Source organism: Neopsephotus bourkii, unplaced genomic scaffold (assembly GCF_033783945.1).
Source record: "Neopsephotus bourkii isolate Nb327-2 ecotype Australia unplaced genomic scaffold, CSIRO-AGI_Nbou_v1 NB_1350, whole genome shotgun sequence".
In the NCBI taxonomy this organism is placed as follows: domain Eukaryota; kingdom Metazoa; phylum Chordata; class Aves; order Psittaciformes; family Psittacidae; genus Neopsephotus; species Neopsephotus bourkii.
Window position 1 is genome coordinate 210,440 of NW_026901829.1, and position 23,405 is coordinate 233,844.

Below are 23,405 nucleotides of genomic sequence, written 5' to 3' on the forward strand. Positions count from 1 at the left end.
ATATGTTGCTTCGAAATCTACTTGATGTTAGCCTTGTTTGTCTGTCCATCCACAACTTGGCCATTTCTGTCTAATCAAAGCTGAAAAATAACTTCCACACTGACTAAATAGTCTACAAAAAGACCTCTGCTAGCATATGTTGCCTTTAATTTTCTTCTGGTAGTTGCATTATTTTTCAAAGCATAAGTACTTAAAAAAAAACAACCAACACAAAACCCAAATAAACCCACAAAAACCAACCAAACTCCCCTCCCAAAACATTGATAATTCTTCCTAACATGAGATAGAAGAATTGACCCTACTTCATTTCACGCCAGTTTCAGTGTTTATGTTGTTTATTTGACACCACATTTCACAGCTCATCCTTAAAGCTGCTGACATCCTGCTTGATCTCACATTGCTGTTGTCTTGAACTGCCCAACAGCTGCTGTCAAAATACTGTGGCTCTGAAGTCAGTTCACATTTTAACTCCAAGTTTACTTTCAGCTTTTGATGAAAAGCAGCCCATTTCTTCAAGATCTGAAACATCTGGCATCCAAGAAATGCCACCAGTTGTACCTGGTAATACTTGAAAATGTTATTTTAGAATAGAAATTCTCACAGAGATTTCATCTTACTTATGGTATATTGTTAGTTAAGTTTAAAATTAATCCGAATAACTACAGAACTGTCATAATTAATTTGCTTTCTGGAATACCAGACTAAATACTCTCTTCTGATTTTGGTCATCACTCTTAGTACATTTGCAAGTCTATATTGCTGTGCTTGATGATAATAGGCTTTGATGTGTCTTATTACATCCAGTAGTGTTCTCATTTTTTAAGTTGCAATACTGCATATGGGTAAGAGTGAAAGCTAATTTAAGTTTTGTTTAAACCCTCAATGGAACTGTTCTAATGGTTTAAAGTGTTGAGTATGTCCCATAGAAATAACAGGATCAATAACAGTGAATATGCAGGCTTCAGAATACTGGAAAATGGACCCTTAAGTCCTTTCATTTGAATATGTTTAAAGCAGTTATTTAAGGTAGACATTTTGCTGCCAGTAAATGCAACAGCATATGTCCAACGTGAAAAGAAATAAAAGCTTGCTTATCACATGTGTTCAGTTACTGAAACTAAACTGCACAGCACTGGAATTCAGGAAAATATTTGCCATTTGATCTTGAGCTGGTGCGTCTATGGTAGACAAGATGCTTTCAAAACACATTTTTGAAACCTGTTGTACCAGACTCCAATAAAATTAAACTGGTTGGAAGATGGTATTTTTTTACATTTAAATTACACTTATTGATATATCATAACCTAAATTATATTGTAATTTAAATTATAAATTTTCTTGTTCTTCCTTACCAACATTTATTCTTTAGGATTCTTTTACTTACTGTGTTCAGAAAATAAGCTAAAACTTACCAATGTCTTGTAAAATGACACTGAACAAATACAGTTTTTTCAGTGCTTACAGTTCTGCTTTTACTGGCTCTATATGGAGAAACATTTAATTTCTTTTCAATAATATTTCCATCCAAAGTCTGTTTCAAGTTGCTGCTAGAGCTCCTTTGCAGTAAAAAGTGGACTAAAGGGGCATTTTACAGGAAACTATAAGTAACTGTCCAACTGCCTGTAGTTGTGGGTTAATGGCAAAGCTTTTTGATTCAAGTAAATATTCTTACATTCAATAAATGGAGATGTGTTAAGTTTTATGCATTTATTCTTCAGAGGTTTTAGTAAGTATTTATCATTATGCGTCTTTCATACTGAGCACTAACTTACAATCAAGTGCCTTAGAAAGTTTCAGTAATGGCTTTCTATAAATCATTATAATAGAACATACAAGTTCAATTATTTATTCTGCATGCTTTGCCAATAAAGAAAGTTATACTGCTCTCTTTTCAAACCAGAGGGATCAATTTCCCAACACTTTCAGTGTTTGGGAGACTTGAGAAAATAGTGTGTGATCTAGTCAGGAATGCAACGTAAACATGCAAAAATAAATCCCAGATTTGAAGGAGAGTTAAAAATGTAATTAAATATGGTAATAATTAACGTATGTGTGAGATGGGAACCATTAGTATGTTATGTTGTTTGTATTTAAAGGACTTCCTTGGAATAACCTAAGAAATTCTGGGGTTTGGTTTTGCATGTGCAAGTTAGGGAGGAAGGAAGGGGAAGGAAGAGAAGAGAGTGAATAGAAGAACCTTTCAATTAAAGGAGGGTGAGGCTGCTCAGCCACTCAGTGAAGCCTACAACGAAATACTTGCTTATATGTTATTTCCCCTGGAGCGGGTCCTTGAATGAACTTAATGATCTCTCTTAAAAATCTATTGTTTAGTTGGTCACTTGTTTATTGTTTCTAGCAAATGTTTACTTGCAAAAGTTCTTCAAGCCTGTTTGAACTCTGCCTCGTGAAGACTGATATTGTGCTCTACAGAACCTAAAACACTGATGTGGTTATTCAAGTAATGAAAACCACTTTCAACTTAGACTTACTTTTTTCTTTTAAAACCACAGTGTTATCACTTGTGCGGAGACTGCTTATTTCATTATGACTTTCATATTATAATTTAGCCACACAACGATTAGTCTTCAAGTCTACATCTCATCCTTTTTAGAAATTAGACAAAAAGTGATGGGTGAGCAATGTGGGATTACATTTTAGTTTTCAGCACATTGCCACTTGCTTGCTTTTTTTCTTCTGTGAACACATTTGCTTCTGAGTCTAAATGGCAAGCCTGTTAAAGAATTTTGTGTCTACCACTCCTTGATCGGAAGCTATAAAGGATTTTTGGTGCAAAGTACTAAAAGACCAGTCTTTCATACCAACTTGTAAAAAGATCATTTTCTGTTGCTCCATTAAAGATTCATACAGATTTTGGTTAAGAAGGCACAAGTATTTCTTCTAGTATTTGGCTCAATCCTGAAGTTCATCTGTATGCATCTTTCTGCAGAGAAGCTATTATTTCTTTTTTTTCCAGGCATATGTTACTTTAACCCCAAAGTTCAGATTTTAAAGGATAGTGAGAAGTATAGCAATCAGAGCTAGTTAACTGTTGGGTTTTAGTTTAGGGTTAGGGTCTTTTTCAGATTTAAAATAAGGTGGTAATTTCAAAAACTTGACAGTATCTTTGAAGCAGGCAGGGATTCTGGTTACATATTTGTTGACCACTTCTCAATTAATAGTTTGAAAATATTTAATGCCTGAAAATTATTTGGGGGTCTGTTATTTACTGCAGTTAAAATGCAGCTCTGGAACATCATGACTGCCATTATTGTCTTCTAGGAACAGTGTTTAACTAGTGTTTGCGGTTTTTGGTTAAAGAGAGTGACAAAAAATTGCTGTATGATTCTTTGGTAGGAAAAGTATACCTGATAAGCCACAATTTAAATACTGATTTGTTTGGATGCTGTCATAGAGAGACTGCCGTAACATCTCAAGATAGTTTCCATCTCTAACTTTAGCTCTTCCAAGACCAGTACTGGAGCCCTCATCTTTTTCTTCACTGGAAACCAGGGAGACAGTAAAGGGTAAACAATATTCCAGCATAATTTCTGTTTGGCAATACTTATATATGGAAAGCATTATTTAAATCAATAGCTTTTGATGGGGGGGGGGCCCCCCCCCCAGTGGCAATGCCAAATGTGTTAGTGGTCAGTCATTTCTATAAATTATACAATGAGATACTTAAATGTTAAGCTTCTCAATCCCCCTCTGTAATTTTCTGCTTTATAGGTCTAATTCACTAAAAGGCTGTGTTCTACACTAAGTCAGCTCGGCCACCCTCATTTAAAAAAATAATAATACTATAATCAATGCAAATATTTATGTAAAAGCTGAATAGAATATGGGCTTCATTCATTTAAAACTGTACTGACACTACTTTGAAAAAAGAATGTTCATTGTAATATCTGAAGGCAGTTTTCCGGTTTAATCTTAGTTACCCAGAGACCAGAGCTGAAATCTACCTCTCCTTACCTTGAAAGTCAAAGAACATTGGAGGGTAAATATGGTAATTTATATTTTTTCTTTTCCCCTGCCATCACTTGGCAAAATTTTCATCTGCTTTGAGCAATAATAGGTTTGTTAATGCACTTTGGCTTGCGAAAACACTTGCCCTGCTAAAGATGTGATTCTGATGTTTGAACCTATGCTTCTTTCCATCACCTTTTGCAGGGACAGAGGGGGAAAAGTATTTGTCATTAAATTCCTGTGTGTTTGTAGATGCAGTTTTTATTTTGAAAATTCTTTCTAGAATGAAAAATTCCAATATATCAGCAGCATAGTTTTATTACCTCTTAGTCTTGCTGTTAATGTGGTATAGCTGTCTCATAGTTTACTTACAGGACATAAACAAATTTTCCCTCTTTCATTCAACAATGAAGTTCAAGCTTTATGAATAGGCATGTTATTTTTGGACCTGATGATCTTACAGGTCTTTTCCAACATAGCTGATTCTATGATTCAGTGACTAACGTAAAGAAAGAATGGGAACTTTTATATGACATGGGGAAAGATGAAGCCTTTCAGGGGAATGGTGAGGACTTACATAGTCTGTTCTTTGTAAAAATAATAATAATATTAGTGACAAGAATAGTAAGGAAAAATCTGTGGCAAAGTTATTGAGCTTCAAATAGAATTGGAGTTAAGACTGAATGTTCAAAAGATAATGTGCAGTTTATTCTTTAGAGCTGGAATAAGAAAGAATTTAGAATTCCTATTTCCTTGCCTTTGAGATGAACATATGACCTGTCATCTTGAATTTTGAGTCCAAAAGTAGGTCTCTTTGCTCCATGTTCAGTCTGCAACGACTGGTCTTGTAACATCTTTCGGGAAAGTGTCACAAGTGTATTGGTAAAGTAGACACTTAGACGTTTTTCTGATGATGGAGAGTCATTTAGCTACTGAGTTTAACAGTATTGTGCTATTTGCAACCACAGCAAGGCAATTGCCTGATGATTTGATCACTGAGTCACAAGGCACTGCAAGGAGAAGGGATGTGTTAACCTAAATATGGACCTTTGGGGTGCTGTGAGTTAGTGCTGCTCGTGCTGCTGTGGCAAAACTGCTTTCCTAATTGGAGAGTTTACTCTAAGTTGCTCTGTATAAAAGCACAACTGGAGAGATACCAGTTACATCTGCTGCAACATTTGATATACTGAGAATGAAATGTTGGAATGATAAGATTATTTTTTTCTTATGTTTGTAAACAAGTGGCTAGATTGTCTTGTGGGGTTGTCGGGTTTTTTTTTCATGAAGGATAGTATGTTTATGGAGGCCTGTTGTTTGGAATGGTTAAGTGCTAACATGTCAAATCTGGTATTTTTATACATATCTGGTTCTTTTGTATTGGATACAAAAGCTTCTCCATAGGTGGAAACAGATTTAGCTGCTGTTCTTAAGAATACCCAATGAATTTTTAATTACAGGAAATGCCAGTTATTGATTTGGTTAGTGAATCATTAAATGCTGCTAGAAGAGGGTAATGTAGAAGAAATTGGAACAGAAGGATTTAAGTATCCAAAGGCTGGCAATATCAAGAAATCCCTAAGAAATAACTAGGCACCTTTTCCTTACTGCCACCAACTTCTTCAACTTTGTAGAGGTTTGAAAACTGTCACTAATGGTCTTGCCTCCCTTACGTCTGGAGTCAAGCCCATGGTACAGCAAAGTTGTGCAGTGCAAATGAATATACACAGACTCGATTTTGTAACCGTTTATGTATAAGGTTGTGCATTTTCTCTGTGAAAAACTACAATCAGAGTTTGAGAAAGTCACTTCAGTCGAATTACTTGTTCTTCATTGTACAATGGGACGATGGGCTGCACAAGCTTAAGTGGTTGAAAGATGTGCTAGAATTCTACGGCAAAATTGGCTTTGGTCACTTGCTTGCAGGCATTTATTTAGAGAGGCTCTGTGTTTTATTAGTGCTGGGGCTGAGATTTCTGACCCATAAAATGAAGGTTTTGGTTAATGCTAGAGAAAAGTGAGATCAGACCTTGAATTCTTAGTCCAAAAGTAGGTCTCTTTGCTCCATGTTCAGTCTGCAACAACTGGTCTTGTAACATCTTTCGGGAAAGTGTCACAAGTGTATTGGTAAAGTAGACACTTAGACATTTTTCTGATGATGGAGAGTCATTTAGCTACTGAGTTTAACAGTATTGTGCTATTTGCAACCACAGCAAGGCAATTGCCTGCTGATTTGATCATTGAGTCACAAGGTACTGCAAGGAGAAGGGATGTGTTAACCTAAATATGGACCTTTGGGTGCTGTGAGTTAGTGCTGCTCGTGCTGCTGTGGCAAAACTGTGTGAGTGTCTCAAGGTTGTTTCTGTGTCTGACTGCAGCAACCCAAAGACCGGAGCTGAAATCCACCTCGTCTGCTTCACTGAAAACCACACGGACTGTGAAGGGTAAATAGTCAGTGTCAGTGGTTCCTTTCTTCTGCTGATTACTTTGGCAATGCTGTTCTCTGCAGCAGTGAGCCAGATGTTTTGGTGTCCAAAAGAGTGGGTCAATGATGCAGTTGTTCCTTTATGGCTCCTGATTAGAAATCGCTCCATCTGTAAGCTTTCCACTGCTTTTTCTGAGATTCCACTTCTACGTTTACTCTGTTGCCTCAGGCTACCTACGCCAGTTGAAATGTGGCATCATGCAACTATGGGGAGTGATGCCATGTCATGGAAGCCTGCTCCAAGCAGGTCCACATTTCCTTGTTTATAGTTTTGTCTTGATACCAGCCATGCAACAACAGCCTGTGTGAGGACCTGAACATGGTTTCTGTGTTTGATCTTAGCTACTCGAAGACCAAGGCTGAAGTCTACCACTCCTTCCTCCCTGACAATGCAACAAACTGTGATGGGTAACTCGCAAACCCTCTTCTTTTTCCATTTTCCCCTTTGTCACTTTCTGTCATGCCTCCCACCTCAAAACACCTGGCATCTGTCTCATCTTCCATGGGGAATACGAAGACTTGGTGCAGCTTGGCTTGGTGAAGCGCTCACCTCACTTGTTCTGTGATTCTGTTGTTTCATCCCACGCTTCTCCATTTCTGACAAGCATTTTCTGTGGGGACTGAGTGGCAGCTTGTGTAGAGAACACATTATTGCACCTTGCCTTTGTCTGCCATTGCCCTGCTTCATTTGTTTTGGTAGCAGACCTTCCTTTCTCTGACACATTCAAATACGACAGTGTTCTTAAGGTGCAAATCCTGATCTGGGTTGGCACAAGAGGACAGCTCTGTGGTTCAGTGTTTGCAGGTCCAAGGGTGCAGCCATTGGTTGCTTCACTGCTGACTTTGAAGGCAGCCCACTGTCATCTGCCCATACCTTTATGTTGCCATTACCTGGGAGTGGGAGCACTCTGCTCTACTGCTGGTCTACTGGGGTCACATCAGGGATGTAAGGTTGTAAGGACGATGCCTCTTTTCAGCTTCTGGTGAATCACAGCATGTTTCGCCAAAACACCAGCAGCCTTTGGTGCCTGGCCATGCTGCATTTCTTGCAGAGCTGGTCACAGTGCAGATGGGAAGTGCTCTCTCAGGAGCTATTGTGCTTTTAGCCAAACTGTTGTTTTTCTTTGGCCTATGTAAGAGTGAAGCATAAGTGTATAGTTGAAACTGCTGTTCACAGAAAAGCTGTATTTACTTAAGCATTGGATATGGCAGTTGACGGCAATGGGTGGAGATGCTCGTGGCGATAGCTGCTTTCACACTGGCAGGTTTGCAAGACCAGTCATGCGGTTTGACAGTAATTTTTGGCCCATGAGATAACAAAAGCATGATATGAGCAGCCTGGTAAGCCCCCAGACCTGAAGTCAAGTGCAAGTTAGTATTGTAATGAACTATATTGATATATCCTTCCTTATTAATATATCCTTCCCACTGAGACGCAGTTGGATCATAGAGATGTGCTGTCAGTGTTTTTTGGTGTCTCCACCTAAGAGGCAGAAACTGATTCTGAAGTGTGTTTTTATGGCACTGGAGAAATCTTATATTTTTGTTATCTGTGTGTCATGTACTTTAGGGTCTTTTCCAATTAAGCTGTGTTCTTTACGTATATTAATCCTTTTATGATCCTTCTGCCTTCTCTTCTGCAAGAGAATATTTTCTTTGTTCAGAAATTGTATGTGTGTTACTCCTATTTTTAAATAATATTTTCAAACTAAGTTTTTGTATGTAACATCTTGCGCTGAAAGGCTTAAGCAGTCTTTCTTTGCATTCCCCCTTTTTTTTTAGTTATTCTTTTTTCATATTTTTTCATCATGGCGTCTTATGTCTTTGATTATCTCTTCATGTTTCTTGCAACAGCTTCTTTATCATTTACATCACCAGTATATCTTTGCACATTCACATCAGAAAATCCATTCTATCTGCACTAGAGATTTTTTCCTGGCTCAAGTCCCTAGTTCCTTAGTAGTGGCCTGAAATTAGTTCAGTCTGTAGGTTCAGACGATGCCAAAAACAATTCTTTGTTTTGTTTTTTTTTTTCCAGCTTCACTGGACTCTCATCATATTACTTACCCATCCCAACTACCTGCATCTGCAGAAATATCAAAAATAGAGTCTGGTAAATTGTATTTGTTTCTTCCATATCTTAGAATTTTTTTGTGTGTCAAGGATGTTACAGTTACATGCTGTTCGCTCTGGTTGCTTGGTGTTGCCTACAGTGTTGGTACATGCTGTTTGCTCTGGTTGCTTGGTGTTGCCTGCAGTGTTGGTAGTTAGGCTATATACCTACATGGTGATATTCTGTGTCATAGGATCAAATATGAAACCCATAGGAATCAATACTGATTTGGGTGGTTTTAATCTGTCAGCTATAAGGTCATATAGAGTCATCATCAGTTATGAAAACATATCCTTGACTGGGACGTTTTACCCTGGGAAATATTTTGTTAGTCATACTATGCACATTATTTTGCTGTTTCCTCTGTTACAAAGATTTTTGTTCATGTTATTATTTCACCTTGGAACTTTTCTTACTGGGTTCATATATATCTAAGATTAAATTTGTATTCACAGCCAAGATTTTAAAGTGCAAAAGATGTGGAGGAAAATTATCCTAAACCTGACAGTCAATGTTTCAGTAGTATTGTTTTGAATTTTCTATGTCACTTCCTAGCTCTTCACTATGTTACAAAATCTATGTCAATTTACGTTATGTCTATTATTTGAAATACCACAATTTATTTTTAATGACATGATGGGAATAATATAGTAAAACCTATAACTCAAAGTACTAACATCTGTTCAGCTAAAACAAGTAAAGTGTTGGTAATAGGAATAGCTGGTTGTAGAAATTCATATTTGCATGTAATTTAAATATGTAGGTCTCTTGCAGGTGAGGTCAAATCACAGTGTTTTTGATGTTAGACTTACCCAGACCAATTAAGAGTCCTGTTGTGTCCGTTAGGGACATGTGACTTTTTCAAAACTTTAGGGTTTTGTTCATTTATTTTCAAGTTGAAAATCTTTTGAAACTGTAATATAGTGGTGTTGCCATCTTGCACATCAATGTAAAGCAATCTATTTTTGATCTCTCCTCCAGCTTCCACCCTCCACCCCCACACTGCTACCCCTCCTCCTCCCCATGTCTGCACCAATACGAATCTATCTCTCAAGGTTATTTACCTTTTTCTGCAGTTACAAGTTCAGCTGACCTGGAAAAATGCGTGTCTCCACTTTCCAGAACACCTCATGTGTTAACAACAAGTATGGGTAATAGTAATGTATTAGCTTTTCAGTTAAACCACTTCTGGTCTTTTGATAGCAATTTTGGTAATTCCGTTCATCACAGATATTTTGGCCATCTGCCATATTAGTTTTCTGCTTGAGTCATGATCATCAGTATAGAAAAAGTACTCTTTTTTACATGACAACTTGTGCTTACTGCTGGGAAACTCACCTTATAGTGTTTCTGATCTTACATTTGTCTCTCAGAGTGCTACTAGGGCTATTCTGAGAATACTTAAATGAAGTAACATTTCATTTTTTTCCTAATTATTATTATGCCATGTGACACAAATCTTAAAATTATCTTTTTTTTTTTTCTTTCAAGCTTAATTGTTACACTCTGATGGATACTGTTGTTTATGTCAGCATAGTAAGCTTCTTCCTATTTCTTACTGTGCAGTGGAGTTTTTTTTTTTTATTTTACCATTGTTTTCTATGTGTGTATGTACACATGCATTAAAATTCACTAACAAATCTTAACAGAAAACAAAGTACTGAGGAGAATTAAGACAGTCTTTTTTACAGAAATATATTTGCAGTGTTTTTTAGTTTTGTATGTTTTGGTTTTTCCCACCTGTTTTGGAGCGCTTCATTCTTATAGGCATGGTGTTAGAAGTTCTTTTGTTCTTTTACCTTTATATTTTCTGGGCTTAAGCTTTAAACTATGTGGACCATGCTATCTAAAGTATTATTAGCTTTGGTTGGGTTACACTTCTGTTTTATTTGTCAGCTCACCCTCTAAACAGTACCGCTCCATTGTCAAGGTAAGGCATGCTTACTGTGGGTTGACCTCTTCACTGCAAATTTAAATATGTTATAACCTGTAACATTTTACTTTTTTTCTAAAACAAAGAACCTGTGTGTAGAACTAGTAATCACAGGTACTATAACCTGGGATTATTATAGCTTTCAATGGTATTCAGCTGTTCTTTCAAGCCATGTGACACCTAGTAAGTTTGAAATAACAGATGCTAGACCGGGTTCAATAATCTCTAGCTTGTTCTTAATTCAGTAGCTCAAACCATGATCTTAAACTCACTGAAGTGAGTTCACTGGTAATCCTCGCTTTCAGTGCACATTTGGATAAGACCCTAACACCTGAAATTTGAATTTAGATTTCTATTAGTGGTTTAAATTGGTGCTTTTTAACACTTACAATGCATATGGTAACTCACAGTCACACAGTTCTCCTTCAGTATTTTGAAAACTATGCCACAGATAATTAAGGAAACAGTATTTTTTGTCCAGTAATGCTGATGAAATACTTCTGTGTGTGCTGTAGGCTGCATTCTGCTTCTGTAGCCTTCTTATAAATATGAAGGAGTGGAATTGGATATTGAAAGGATAAGAAGCATGAAATCAGTTAACAGTTACAGACACTCGACGCTTTTGGACTGAAACCACAGTTGTGTCACTTGTCAGCTTTCTACTCCAAATTTTGTTTGTTTTTAATATCTGATAATTGATTGTTCAAGATGTCCTCTTTATTAAATTCCTACAATTTACACCATACCATCCCCCTTACATGGAGGACAAAACCTCAAAATTTTCAGGTGCTCAACTTAAAATCCTACTTGGCAGTGGTTGAGATCCAGACCAGTTGCCATGAATGCAGGAGGCAATGAGCATCCAGTATTTCTACACTTCACAAATATGATGATTTCTAGTCATGGAAGCTCTGTGGTGTTCAAAAGACAGAATTTCTGTCTAATGCATACTAAAATTATGTGTCCAAACATAGTTGAAGTATTTGTTGTTGTTAGAGAAACAAATTTGGTTTTGCTTATGAAAGAAGAGCTTCTGCCATTACTTCATTTCTCTATTATGACTGTCACCATTTTCTCCAACAGCAACAAGTGAATCCATTCTGGAATCTTTCACACCTAAAACTTCTCAACCTTTACAATGGCCAAGGGTAACATTAGGTAATGATGTTGTTTTCACCTAGTGAAAAGCTCTGTGTTTGTTTTGAACATTTCATCCATATGAATGCATTTCTTCTAGCATAACATTTCTCATGCATAATCATTCTTCTTCCTGGTTATAGAGTTTTGCTCTTCCATTGTCATTAGACTTGTTGTTCTTGACATATCTCTGAATGAGAACATAATTCAGGATGGTTTTACTGTCCTCAGAGAAATAAAACTTGCCTCTTGCACGAAAAACACCATCGTCCTGTTATTAATGTTCTGTCTATCTCTTTTACATTCATGCACGCACATGTGCTGTCTTTGTCTGGGATATGTAGAGCTTCCATTGTGGAAAGTTTCATTGTTTTGGAGACATAGGATCTATTTCTGATCAATGCACGGCATTTCAATATCATCTCCATGCTGCACCGATTTAATCAGGTGTCTTCGACTTTCCATACTAAGTTGTCTTTTCTTCAGTATAAACTTATGGCATGTGGTGTTTGTTGTGGGAAACCCTTGTTAAACAATTCTTAATTGCCATCTGAGCTCTCTCTTTCAGCTCCAAAAGAAATACCACTTATTCCTTCTAAACTGAAACCATATGCTACCCCAGAAGTGCAGCATGTGAAACTTGGTAATTTTGCACACCATTTTTATAAGTTAGTATGCAGAGAGATATATTCACTACAAATAATCTAAGCAGAACTTCCTAAAAGGGACAGGATCTGTGCATCTTCACTAATTCAGCATTCTAAAATCAGTCATTTGATGTTGTCTGACAGGAGGAATGAGAGTCAAGCTCATCACTTCTATTCATTTGGTTCCAGTGATAAAAGCATAAATAAGTTCTCTAGGTTTTTAACCTTCTTAAAGGACTTGAAGGGAAAAAAACTACTTTTGGGTGGCACAGAAGTATTTTTTTATGTCACGTATATTAAAAAATATATGTGATTATTATTTCTATAATCTCTTTTGCCAGTACCCATCTTGCCTTTTCACACAGGCATACTATGGCAAAGATGGCATCTTTACTAGTCGCAAAAGTTTGTTGATTGAAGTACTACTCATGATCAATTAGTCCTCCTGCAGGGAACTCAGTTGAAAGTATTGCCATTTTAGTGGAGATAGGAGAGCTTTCTCATAGGAGAAGGGAAAACTTTCATATACATGCGATTCATTCTTTGACCATGGGAACGTTATCAACATGTCACGAATTTTTTTCCTTTTCTGCCTTGTGATCAAACAATAGATATCTCTACTAATTTTCTTCTTTTGGGGGTTAAAGGGAGCTGCATTTGTGTCCTTTAGTAATTCAGGTACTGGATCAATAAATATTATGGTGTGCAATACTAAAATATTTCTGTTCTCATCTCAGCAAGATTTTGGCATTTAGAGGTTTCCCCTTTGGTATACATTCTTTGGTATTTCTTATGGACTGCAGTCTTGTATTCAGTTAGAGCCCTTGTCTGTTGACTGAATCAAACAATGGATTAAAAATGCCCTGAGGATGTAAATATGGGGAAGGAGCCTCAGAAGCAGGCTCTCACACATAGCCACAAGCATACAGTGTGTAATTTCATAGGAAACAAACCTAAAAGGAGTAAAGGGTACTATGTGTAAGATCAGGAAGTAGTTGCATACTTATCAAGCCGATTTAAAAACACACACCCTGAACCCTTGTAATGCTAAAGTTTACTGCTGATAAGGATACTGATCTGTTTGATCACACGGGAATTTTTCTTTTCTAGCCCCTAAACCATCACTTTTGGAGCCTAAAGCTTCTCAGACTGTTGAAAATCCAAAAACAACACTAGGTAATACATTGTTTCATTGCTGTTGGCCACTCTTCTTTGCAGTCCATGTTTTTCCATCTAACTACCAGTAATTTCTTTACAGTATTGAAAATTTAGGACATTCTTGCTTACTTTTCCACATGTCTTTCAAATGCTTAAAACCAACCTGGAGTTCAAAAGAATAAACAGCATTATTATTTTATCTGTTAGGTGTCTTGCAATAATGAATTGCTAACTTAGCGAGAGGAGCATTTTGATGTGATTGAAAGCTACAATTGTGTATTTTAAATTTAATTACTGACTACTACAGCAAAGAAGAAGCAGGAATTTTGCTGTGTGGCAGTGAAGTCTTAGGGAGATTTTTGAGAAGCCTTCTTAGCAAGTCTGATTTCACCATTTGCATTTGTTCCCAGTAGCCATCTGTTGCTTCATTTCAGCCATGAAGAATGTGATTTTCATGTGATACAGTAGAAAGGATAATGTTGTAATCCAGTGTATTTCTTTCAGCTCCTAAAGAAGCAAAACTCAAACCGTCTGCATCTAAACGTAGACCATCTGGCAGACCCAAAAAGCCACGAACTAAACCTGGTAACTGACTTCCATAGCAAATATTTGATATATGTCTTAAATAAGATACCTCCATTTAATTTTATTCTCTGTGAAGCTCAGCATTAGCCATCAGAAAGATGGGCACCGAGGGAACTGTGCTCCTTGAAGAGTATCATTTTTGTATTGAACCAAAAAATTCTGAAGCACAGCCAGAAAGCTTTAACTTTTATAGCCCAAATCACCAAGTCACATGGCCTGGCATTGAAACAAATTGTTTTCCTATTCTTCATTTCAAAATAACAAGTTTTCTAACTTAGTGCAGCACAGATACCACAAAATTCAAATTCTCCTGCTTTGTTTATGGTTGTAGCACCTTACTAGAACAATAAGATTTGTATTGATTCAGTGATCATTAATGCATATGTAGACGTATCTGAAACTGTGAAAATAAGAGCGAGTAATTTCTGCTCTGGAATTTAGTAAAGGCATATTTTATGAAAGCAAATGAAATTGCACCTTTGCACTGGGGTTGAATTTGATCTATGATATTTATCTGAGATAAAAGACACCTAGCACTTTCTGGACCTGAAGAATAAGTGAATGCAGTTACAAAAATATTTCTAGTGCTACATGGTCTATAATGAAACTAGAAATCTTAAAAATGCATAATTGGATATTGTAAGAATGTATTACTTAATCCTGGAAGAGATCAGGCAATATTGGTAAATTCTTTCCAGATTCTTTGTGAAGATTTTTGCGCATAAAAAGGTTTTTGCTTCAGACCAAATAACTCTTTGTGGAGCTTGTAACTAAATGGTTCTTATGACCTGGAACAGTCTCAAAATAGTGTGTAAAATTAGTTTTTCACGGTGATTACAACTCCTACAAAATTTTATTGTAGGAAATCCAGTATTGTATTACTAGAATAATTACTGTGCTGTAGATACCCATGTCTGACTATAGATTCAAATCCTGCATGTTGTTTTCTGAAACATAGAGAAAAAGAAACAAACAAAAAACCAGAAAAGAACCCTCATTTGGAAATTGTTGTATAAAATTGTTTTACAGCCTTGGACTGCCAAGATAAACACTGTATGCTGATGTTACTACACTGAATGACTATATAAAGAGTTTCTATGTAGGAGGTGGCATGATTCTGTATTTGTACAGATGCCTCTTGTTTGTCCTTTCCCTATTAGTGGTTTCACTGATTGGTCAGATGGAATAATAAGAAACACTTTTTAATCATAATCAAGCTTGTAATGATCTTCCTGTAATATTTGTGAATTTGGCATTTGTTTGGTTGGGAAAAGGATTATATTCTTCTTCAGAAATTACTGAGTCACAAAATATGCAGTGGATGGGGATAACCTTGCTTTTGGATAGGTGGAAAAATGGTCAAAGAGCAAGGTTCTCTTCTGTATTTCAGGGCCACTTGGGAGCTCAGTTTAAATTCTAAACTTGTATCATGACAGTGATTGTCATCTTTCCCTGACAGTGATTGTCACCTTTCCATAACAGTGAATCTAAATAATGAAAACTATGTGCCAAATTTATACTTGATCACTGACTTACTAATGACTGTAAACTTCCACGGTCTTAGCACAGTACTAAAGACAGCATAATGTTAGATAGATAGGTGCATATATGTAGTTTTTCCTTTTACAATCTTCTCTCCCTTATTAGGACTATGAGGGTCCTGGAGGAACTTCTAAACACGCATCTTCAGAAATACAGTCATACCAGAGAACCATACATTCTCAGCCTATGAAAACTGCTTGATAACTTGGTGCATGTCTGTCTTACTATTTTCTGCCCTTCAAAGTCTAGGTTACCTGGCTGCTCAGTGCTTATAACTCAGTAATCTGATAAATTGTTCAATGCTATCAAGAGTAACTTTTATGTCAAAGTTCTCTTATATTGTCTGGGAGTTATAATTAGATACTCTACTTTCAGAAGGGTCAAAGGAATTGAAAGCAATTTTATTTTCTCCCAATGTTATTCTCCTCTCATCATCATTCTGAGAAATCCACCTTCCAGCTCTACCTTTTGATCTTGAAAAGTCTACATCAAATGTGAATATTTTAAATGGACTTTCAGTAACAGAGACTTTGAGAATCTTTCTAGGACTTTCACCTGAAATATTTCACAGCTAACGTTTATTGTGGGAGAACACTGTGGAAGAAATTCAGGAAAAATAACAAGGATTTCCCAAATAAAATTGATTTCTCTGACACTCTTTCTTTTTAGTGGTCTACAGCCCTAAAGAATAAAAAAAAATGTCAGGAAAACAAGATGAAGGCTCGGGGAGCTCCTCTGCTAGTGGTGTTCCTTTAGCATAAATGCACCTTTTATTTTCAAAGAGCAGCAAAACTTCACAGGGTGGCTACTGTTGCTTAAATGAGTTCAGTAAACGTATTACTTTCTCAGCATTTCCATTTGAGTAATGGGGAGGAGGCAAATTTTAATTGAGAAATGAGAGCAGCTGAGGTATATTAGAAGTTGAGAAATAGATATAGATGCCTGTACTTTGCTCAAGAAGATTCTCTTTATTCCATCAGCAATTATCCCGGTGTCAGTCACTACTAGGATTCCCCACATATACGAACGCCCAAAGACTGCAGAGGGCAATGATTACAAGTCATATTTAGTCATTCTTCTTTTCACTGGTTTGATAATATATGCAGTTGAAACATTGTTTTCTGTAGGTATCTTGCTTATTCATATGTAGTCCAAACACAACAATGGAAATATACTCTTGGTGCTTTATTATTTTTCCATGCCTCTAGCATGGAGATACCGCCTTCTAAATGACAGGGTATCACTTCAAAAATGTCTGATTAGAAGCTTCAATTACATTAGAAGAAGAAAGTGTAAGAATTATTACAATGGTAAAGATTTTTATGAAATATAAAAATAACATAATCCAAAAATCATATTTCAAGTACAAATCACTGAACAATTCTGCAGAAGGGAAAGAGTTTTGTTGCACATAAATGAACATTGCTTTGATAATTTATCAAATTTATGGAAAATATTTCATCTTTTCATTTGAGCCATGGAAACTTGTGTTCAATTGATGGAAAAAATTATGTGTTTCTTGTTTTAGTGAGGAGGAAAGTTTATATAAGGTAATGCATGATAGCTACCTTTCTTGGTATGGGAGTATATATTTGGTGATGTGTTTAATAAGTATGTTTTAATGTAGATTAAGAACAAAGATGCCCTTTGCAGTGATTCTTGAAATATTACATCTAATTCAAAAAGTTGAGTCACTGTATTTACTGTGCAAATTGTACTCTGCAAAGTGCTTCAAGATGTTTTAAGAGGTATAGCTTTGCTCCTTAAAACCTGGATGAAGCTAATGACACATATGATACTTTTCTGGACAAAGACGGCTTTAAGACTGTGCTTAAAGTGCTTAAATGATTTGATTAAATGGAATGAATTTGTTTTGATTAATTAGCAACAAATCACTGCAGCTGGAAACAGTAAATCTAAGTTTTACTTCATAAATGACTTTCAAAACTCTTCCAATGACCTTGATTTGCCACGGTCAACATTAGATAATAATGTTTTCTAAGCATCATTTCTCAGCTCTTTTTTCTTTGGCTTTTGGTTAAAATTTTCAAACCTAGTTCTCCTGCAGAAGAGCATCCAACTTTTTGATTATCCCTTTCTTCAAAGCCTCCCTCTGCTTGTTTTGCCCATAACCAGTAACACTCAATGCATCAAACCCATGGCATTTTTTTCTGTGTTTATTCATTGATATATGCTGATGGTAATTTCCTAGACTTTATTTATTGCTAAATGTGAATGTCATTTTTCTAGGTACACCATTTAATTTCAATTTAAATACTGTTTTTTACAAACCAGTGTCCAAAATAGTCCACACATTTGAATCCCAAATCATCTGCTAAGACCATAACCCTCAAGCTAAATCTGATAGGGTACTTCTTTTGAAATTGTCTATTTTGAGGCTTGCTATTTGTGCAGAAAGTAAAAAAAAATAAAATCTCAACTTGTTTTTCCTGGAAGAGGGAGAAGGAAGTCATTCATTATTTTGGGATAATATTTATACAAAGAGAAATCAAATTGCTTCAGAAAACAATTTGCAGACATCTATTTTCATTTTTAATATCTTAATATTTTTTCTTTTTAAGTACTCACTGCTTTTTCAGAGGCAGCCTGAAAATAGAAAGGTCACCTAGTGGAAAATTTTAACTGTTTTGCCATGGTCAGCATGACACTTTCAAGGATTAGCAGACCTCAGTTTGAGGATATCTTCCATTTTTGTACATCAAGAGTCCCTTGCTCCCTTTAAGACGTGTGATCTCTTCCCTTGCTTGTTCTAGGATTTACTGATTTCTATTAACATTTTTGCTTCTGTTGCCATCAAGTTTGTGCTATTATGCTCTTCTTATTGAACTTGTATTATTAGGAAGTTCAATTGTCCATGGTTTTAAAAAGTTAATTTGAAGATCTGTGTCACTGGTATAGTATTAGCGCCTGCTTTTATACTTCCCAGTCGAGTAATTTTAAAGGTTTTTTTTAGTTCTTCCATGCTTACCTTCTCACACTGTTCCTGTTGCAGTCTTGGAACCTATTACACCTAGAATTGAACCACCAAGGTCAACAATAGGTAATGATGTTTCCTTGGCAAGCTGTCATATTTGCTTTTTTCATCACAGAAAGCATCACCAAAGTTAATCACCTTATGGCTTAGGATTGTTTCATTAAACTCTGTTTTTCTTCTAGGAAATTCTCTTGCTTGACATTCATGGCAGTTGGGTGTATTGCTCTCTTCAGAGTTGGAATGTCTCTTTTTTTTTTTTTCTTTTCTTTTCCAAGAAAATTATGCTGGCAGCTCTGGATAACCTTTCTTATAATTATGCTTGTCTGTGCTTGTCCCAGCTTTTTATTTTAAAAAATAAAACCCAAGCTTCAAAAATGAATAAAATTCCACTCTCTTGCCTAGATTGCTATAAACACATGGAGAGTATTACCTGACTCTCCTGTTTTCTATGAAGAACCTTTTTTTTTCTGTTGCAGGTGTGAGGTTTTTATGTTCAGCATGATACCAGATATTAATTACTGTGCAATTTAAGCAACTTATTACCCACATTTTCTCTTCCAGCTCCAAAGGAGGCTCAGCATATTCCTTCTATACCTAAAACTTCACCCAAAACTCATATCCCACAAGCTAAAGATGGTAAACTGCTTTGTGTGATTATTTCTAATGCAGTTTATATTGGATTGAAATATATTTCTTGAACAGCTGTTTGGTTTTTCTTACACAAATGTGCTCTATAAAGTGGATGGAAGCACAACAATCTTCCTCTGACTACATGTCTCTGTACTGAGTTTCTGTCCTGTGCTGCTTCCCCTTTTAAATTGGTTCATCCATGCTTTATGTTACCCTGCTACAGAGGTTCTCCATCAGCACTATTTCTCTGTGTACCAGACATTCATAATTCTTCATTTCTCGTACAAGCTTTTTGGGTTTCCAGAGGTTTCCAGAGGCATGTTTTTTTTTTTTTATATTATGCCTTGTTATTCTCAATTCTTGAAAGATTTTAATAGTTGCTTTTTTTAAAAAAAAAATTTCAGTTCCAAAAGAAACACAGCATTTTACCTCCAAACCTAAAACATCATCAGGCTCAGAGGTGTCACAGACCAAAGCTGGTATGTACACTGTTTCTTTTTCTTATTAAACTTATATATGTGTCCTACTCTACTGTGGAGCTTCAGATAAACATGTATCCCTCGGGTGTATATGTTGGAGCATGCACACTCAGGGGATTTATAATCAACCAAGTCACTGCAACAGTGGGCATTTTCTGTGCAATTGTCAATGAAAATAGGTCTTTTCTGTGTGAATTTAGGTTTGGGAAAGTGAAGGTGAGAAGGAGGTGTGTCGTTGCAAAGAGGAGGGATTTTTTTCCGTTTTTCTCAAATTGTGTAGTTGTAATTATGTACTTATTTTTTTCTTTATCAGGCACAGTTGTTCATTTATACTTTTCAGTTCACTCTTGCACCTCCCTTATGATGTTAAGAGATTTAAGAATGTGTAACACTTTCTATAATGTTGCTTACACAGCTTGGTAGAGAGCATTATATAACCCTGAGCTAATTAAAGATGAAGGAAGAAAGTTACACAACTCACACTAACAACTGTATGAGATAGTGTGGTGGGTTGACCCAAGTCATCAGCCCACTAGCCCCTTAATCATTCCACTTTGGAGAGAATCACAAGGGCAAAGCAGAGAAAAAAAAAAAAAATTAGTTCAAGATAAAGACAGATTCAATGAGGACAGAGAGGAAACCAAAGTAACCACACACTACATCCCACCAGCAGACCAGTGTCACTCTAGGAGCAATGGGCCTTTTGGAAAGTTTTGCTATTAAGCATGACATTATGTGAGGTGAAATATTCATTTGGTCAATTTGTTTCAGCTATCCCCGCTGTGTCCTCTCCTAACACCTTTACCGCCTCCAGTCTACTTGCTTGGGGGTAGAGTTAAAAACCAAGAAGCCCCTGATGCTGTAGCAATCACTGTTCAGCAATAGCTAAAACATTGGTGCATTATCAACCTTCATTAATCCAAAACGGAGTACCACAGGAGCTGCTGTGAAGAAAGTAAACTCTGTCCCAACCAGACCCAGTACAGGTATTCAAAGTATATGCAGTATTAGACAGTGCTGCTGGAGAAATGGGAGGAAAAATGACAACTAAGTTTTCTTTTCCCTCCAGTAAATTTGTGCCTATTGCTTGAATCAAAGCCTTGACATAAGTCAGGAAAGTGCAAAAAAGTTTAATGTGAAAAAACACCCACAATTTCTTTGTGGTTTATTATAAAAGCTTCAGATTGATATTTGGGCCCTGTTCTGTATTACAGCTATTGCCTTGAACTGGAGGCAATTTTGAGGATACTGACATGTGCTGAGTTTCAGAGAGTAGTGACAGTCTGTCATTGGCTGTAGCAGGATGGTTGTATGATCATTGTGGAAGTAGTCATTGTTTTGATTATTCTTGGTAAGACTTGCTTTTGTTGTTTTTTGATTGGGGTTTTTTTGTTACACTAATGCAGTTCTGGAACCAATCACATTTAGAACTGAGAAAACAAAGTCAACAGTAGGTAATGGTATTTTCTTACTTGAACAGTTATGTTGTCTTTCCTCTTCAACAGAAATCATTAAGAGTAGACCTGCAAAAATGTGTCGCCTTTCTTTGTGTGAGCCTTAATAATATCAGTAAAAATTCTCTCTTTTCTTATTTTCTACAAAACAGTTGGGGAGGATCCTTTCCTTTCAAGTTGTTATGCACATAACATAGGGCAATTTCCTTCAGTATTTAATGGTAAGAGGCAGAGGGCAGATCAGAATAGGATTCTAACTTGCATGTTCACAGTCATACAGTAGAGGTGGCACTGTTCTCATTAGTCATACAGTTTAGGTCAGCAGAGCTGCATGTTGCAAGTTTTCTTTCTCTACTTCTTTTCCCCTCCATTTTTACTAAATGATATTTAATCTTTCATAGAGGACTAAAAAATAATTCTGTTTCACTCAAACCTCAATTCCATTGCTGGAAAAAAATTGCTTCAGTGATCTTTGGGTCATACAATTCCTTGAGGCAGCTCCCTTTGTGTAAAGCATTTTTATCATTTGAATCTGGTACTGCGAATCATTCCAGTACAACCTCCATTACAGTGTAGTGGTGTCTTTGTATTTGAAGCTACTTGTTTTCTCCTATTAAGTCATCTTCTTAAATAAAACCAGTAATTCTGTCACATGCTTAGATGATAGTATGCCTCAGAAAGTTATCTTTTTTTCTCTATAGACCAATTTTGTTGAAAAAAGCTCTTCTCTTCTGCATCGCTTCCATAGAATATCTTTGGTTTAAATTTTTGATCTGGTTTGAGGTTTTGGAGTTGTTTTTTTTTTCTTTTTTTAGCTGTTATAGGTGGTAGTGGACACTGATACCTCAGAAAATGTTAGTATGGTGTAAACGAATTTCTTTCTTTCAGCTCCTAATGATACACATCATGGGACTTCTGAACCTAAAACACCACCCATTCCACATGTTCCTCCAACTAGAGCAAGTAAGCTTATCAATATTTTGCCTTTTACTGCATGAAAGTTTTATCAGTTTGAAAATTGTCAAAATCTACTAGTTCTCTGAAAATACAGGTAATTACTGCATGTGCTGTGCTTTACTGTCATTATTGGGTTTGCTACATAGCTGTTATGGAAAAAGATCCGCTAAATATTATACATGTCAATAACTTGTAGGGAATGGTACAGAAATGAGGGTTAACAGTCATCTTGAGCCTTTGCACATCAGAAAATTAGTGTCTTAATTTCCACAAAATATGACAGAAGTATTTATATTTTCCAGCTACTTATTTACAAGTGTAGAATTACACTACTTTCCTGTTGCCAAAACTTTGAAAATACTTCTGTCCATTTGAAAATTAGTGCTAAATTTCCATGTTTCTTCTTTGATGGAGGTTTTTTTTAATGCACAGCTGAGTAAAATAAGCAATGGATTTTTGGCATATGAAACACTTAAGCGCAACATGGTTAAGTGTTAGAACTACAGCAGTTTACTCTGTAGAAAGCTCTGTGTGATAGAGCTGAAAGGAGTGGAGAGTTAATCCAACACTGCACTTTAACAGTCACTTTGTCTTTAGTCTCTGCATGAGCATTGTCAAGAGATCTCTGCAATTACTTTCAAATGGAAATACTTTCTAAAAAAAATTTTTGGGCCAAAGTGAATCTTCTGTCAGGAAAATAAAAAAGTTTGCATTGAATCTTTATTCTCAGTAAAATGTTCAAAACTTTGCATATCTACAGGTCCAAAAGAAAATTGGCGAGTCTCTTCCAAACCTAGAGCATCACCACGTCCAGGCATAAGATACACAAAAACTGGTAAATACACTGTTGTTTTGTTGTGTTTGAAAATCCAGGGTTTATTTTGGGTTGTCTTTCTTCAATGCATCAAGTGTTGATTAACATCTCTTCTTATTACAGACAAATAGGTTTTCTAATGATCACATTTTTAAAGGAAGATAGAGCTGATTTGTATTTTTAATGGCTGAGTTTTGATGAGTTGTGTATCCTTTTCAACCACATGACAGCTGTCACTGATGAATAATCTGCATATCATGGTAGACAACGTGCAAACATTATAAGAATGTTCTTGGAAGAAATTTCATCTTTTGTGCCAATCAGAAGTTCTTAGAGAAAAACATATTTGAGAACCTTTGTTTATGACTCTAGCTATCTACATCAAACCACTTTTATGTTTTTGTGCCTTGGTAATAGAATTTGACCCTTAAAAGTATATACTTAATAAGGATTTTAATAGTTTGGTAGTGAACCACCAAACCTCTGTAACTCCTGATGGTTGTGAAAGCATCA

General features: G+C 36.2%; 1 protein-coding gene across 1 annotated transcript in view; it reads left to right on the plus strand.

Moving 5' to 3' along the window:
• The window catches only part of ABI3BP (ABI family member 3 binding protein), a 134,707-nt gene that overhangs the window by 64,418 nt on the left and 46,884 nt on the right, over positions 1-23,405 (plus strand). Inside the window, exons 16-31 of the mRNA XM_061366721.1 lie at positions 487-561; positions 3,459-3,524; positions 3,935-3,997; positions 6,342-6,407; positions 6,791-6,856; positions 9,638-9,712; positions 11,578-11,652; positions 12,200-12,274; positions 13,389-13,454; positions 13,941-14,021; positions 18,577-18,624; positions 19,120-19,194; positions 19,593-19,667; positions 21,074-21,121; positions 22,010-22,084; positions 22,839-22,913. Coding sequence (XP_061222705.1) covers positions 487-561; positions 3,459-3,524; positions 3,935-3,997; positions 6,342-6,407; positions 6,791-6,856; positions 9,638-9,712; positions 11,578-11,652; positions 12,200-12,274; positions 13,389-13,454; positions 13,941-14,021; positions 18,577-18,624; positions 19,120-19,194; positions 19,593-19,667; positions 21,074-21,121; positions 22,010-22,084; positions 22,839-22,913 — 1,104 coding nt within the window. The remainder of the gene's footprint in view (positions 1-486; positions 562-3,458; positions 3,525-3,934; positions 3,998-6,341; positions 6,408-6,790; positions 6,857-9,637; positions 9,713-11,577; positions 11,653-12,199; positions 12,275-13,388; positions 13,455-13,940; positions 14,022-18,576; positions 18,625-19,119; positions 19,195-19,592; positions 19,668-21,073; positions 21,122-22,009; positions 22,085-22,838; positions 22,914-23,405) is intronic.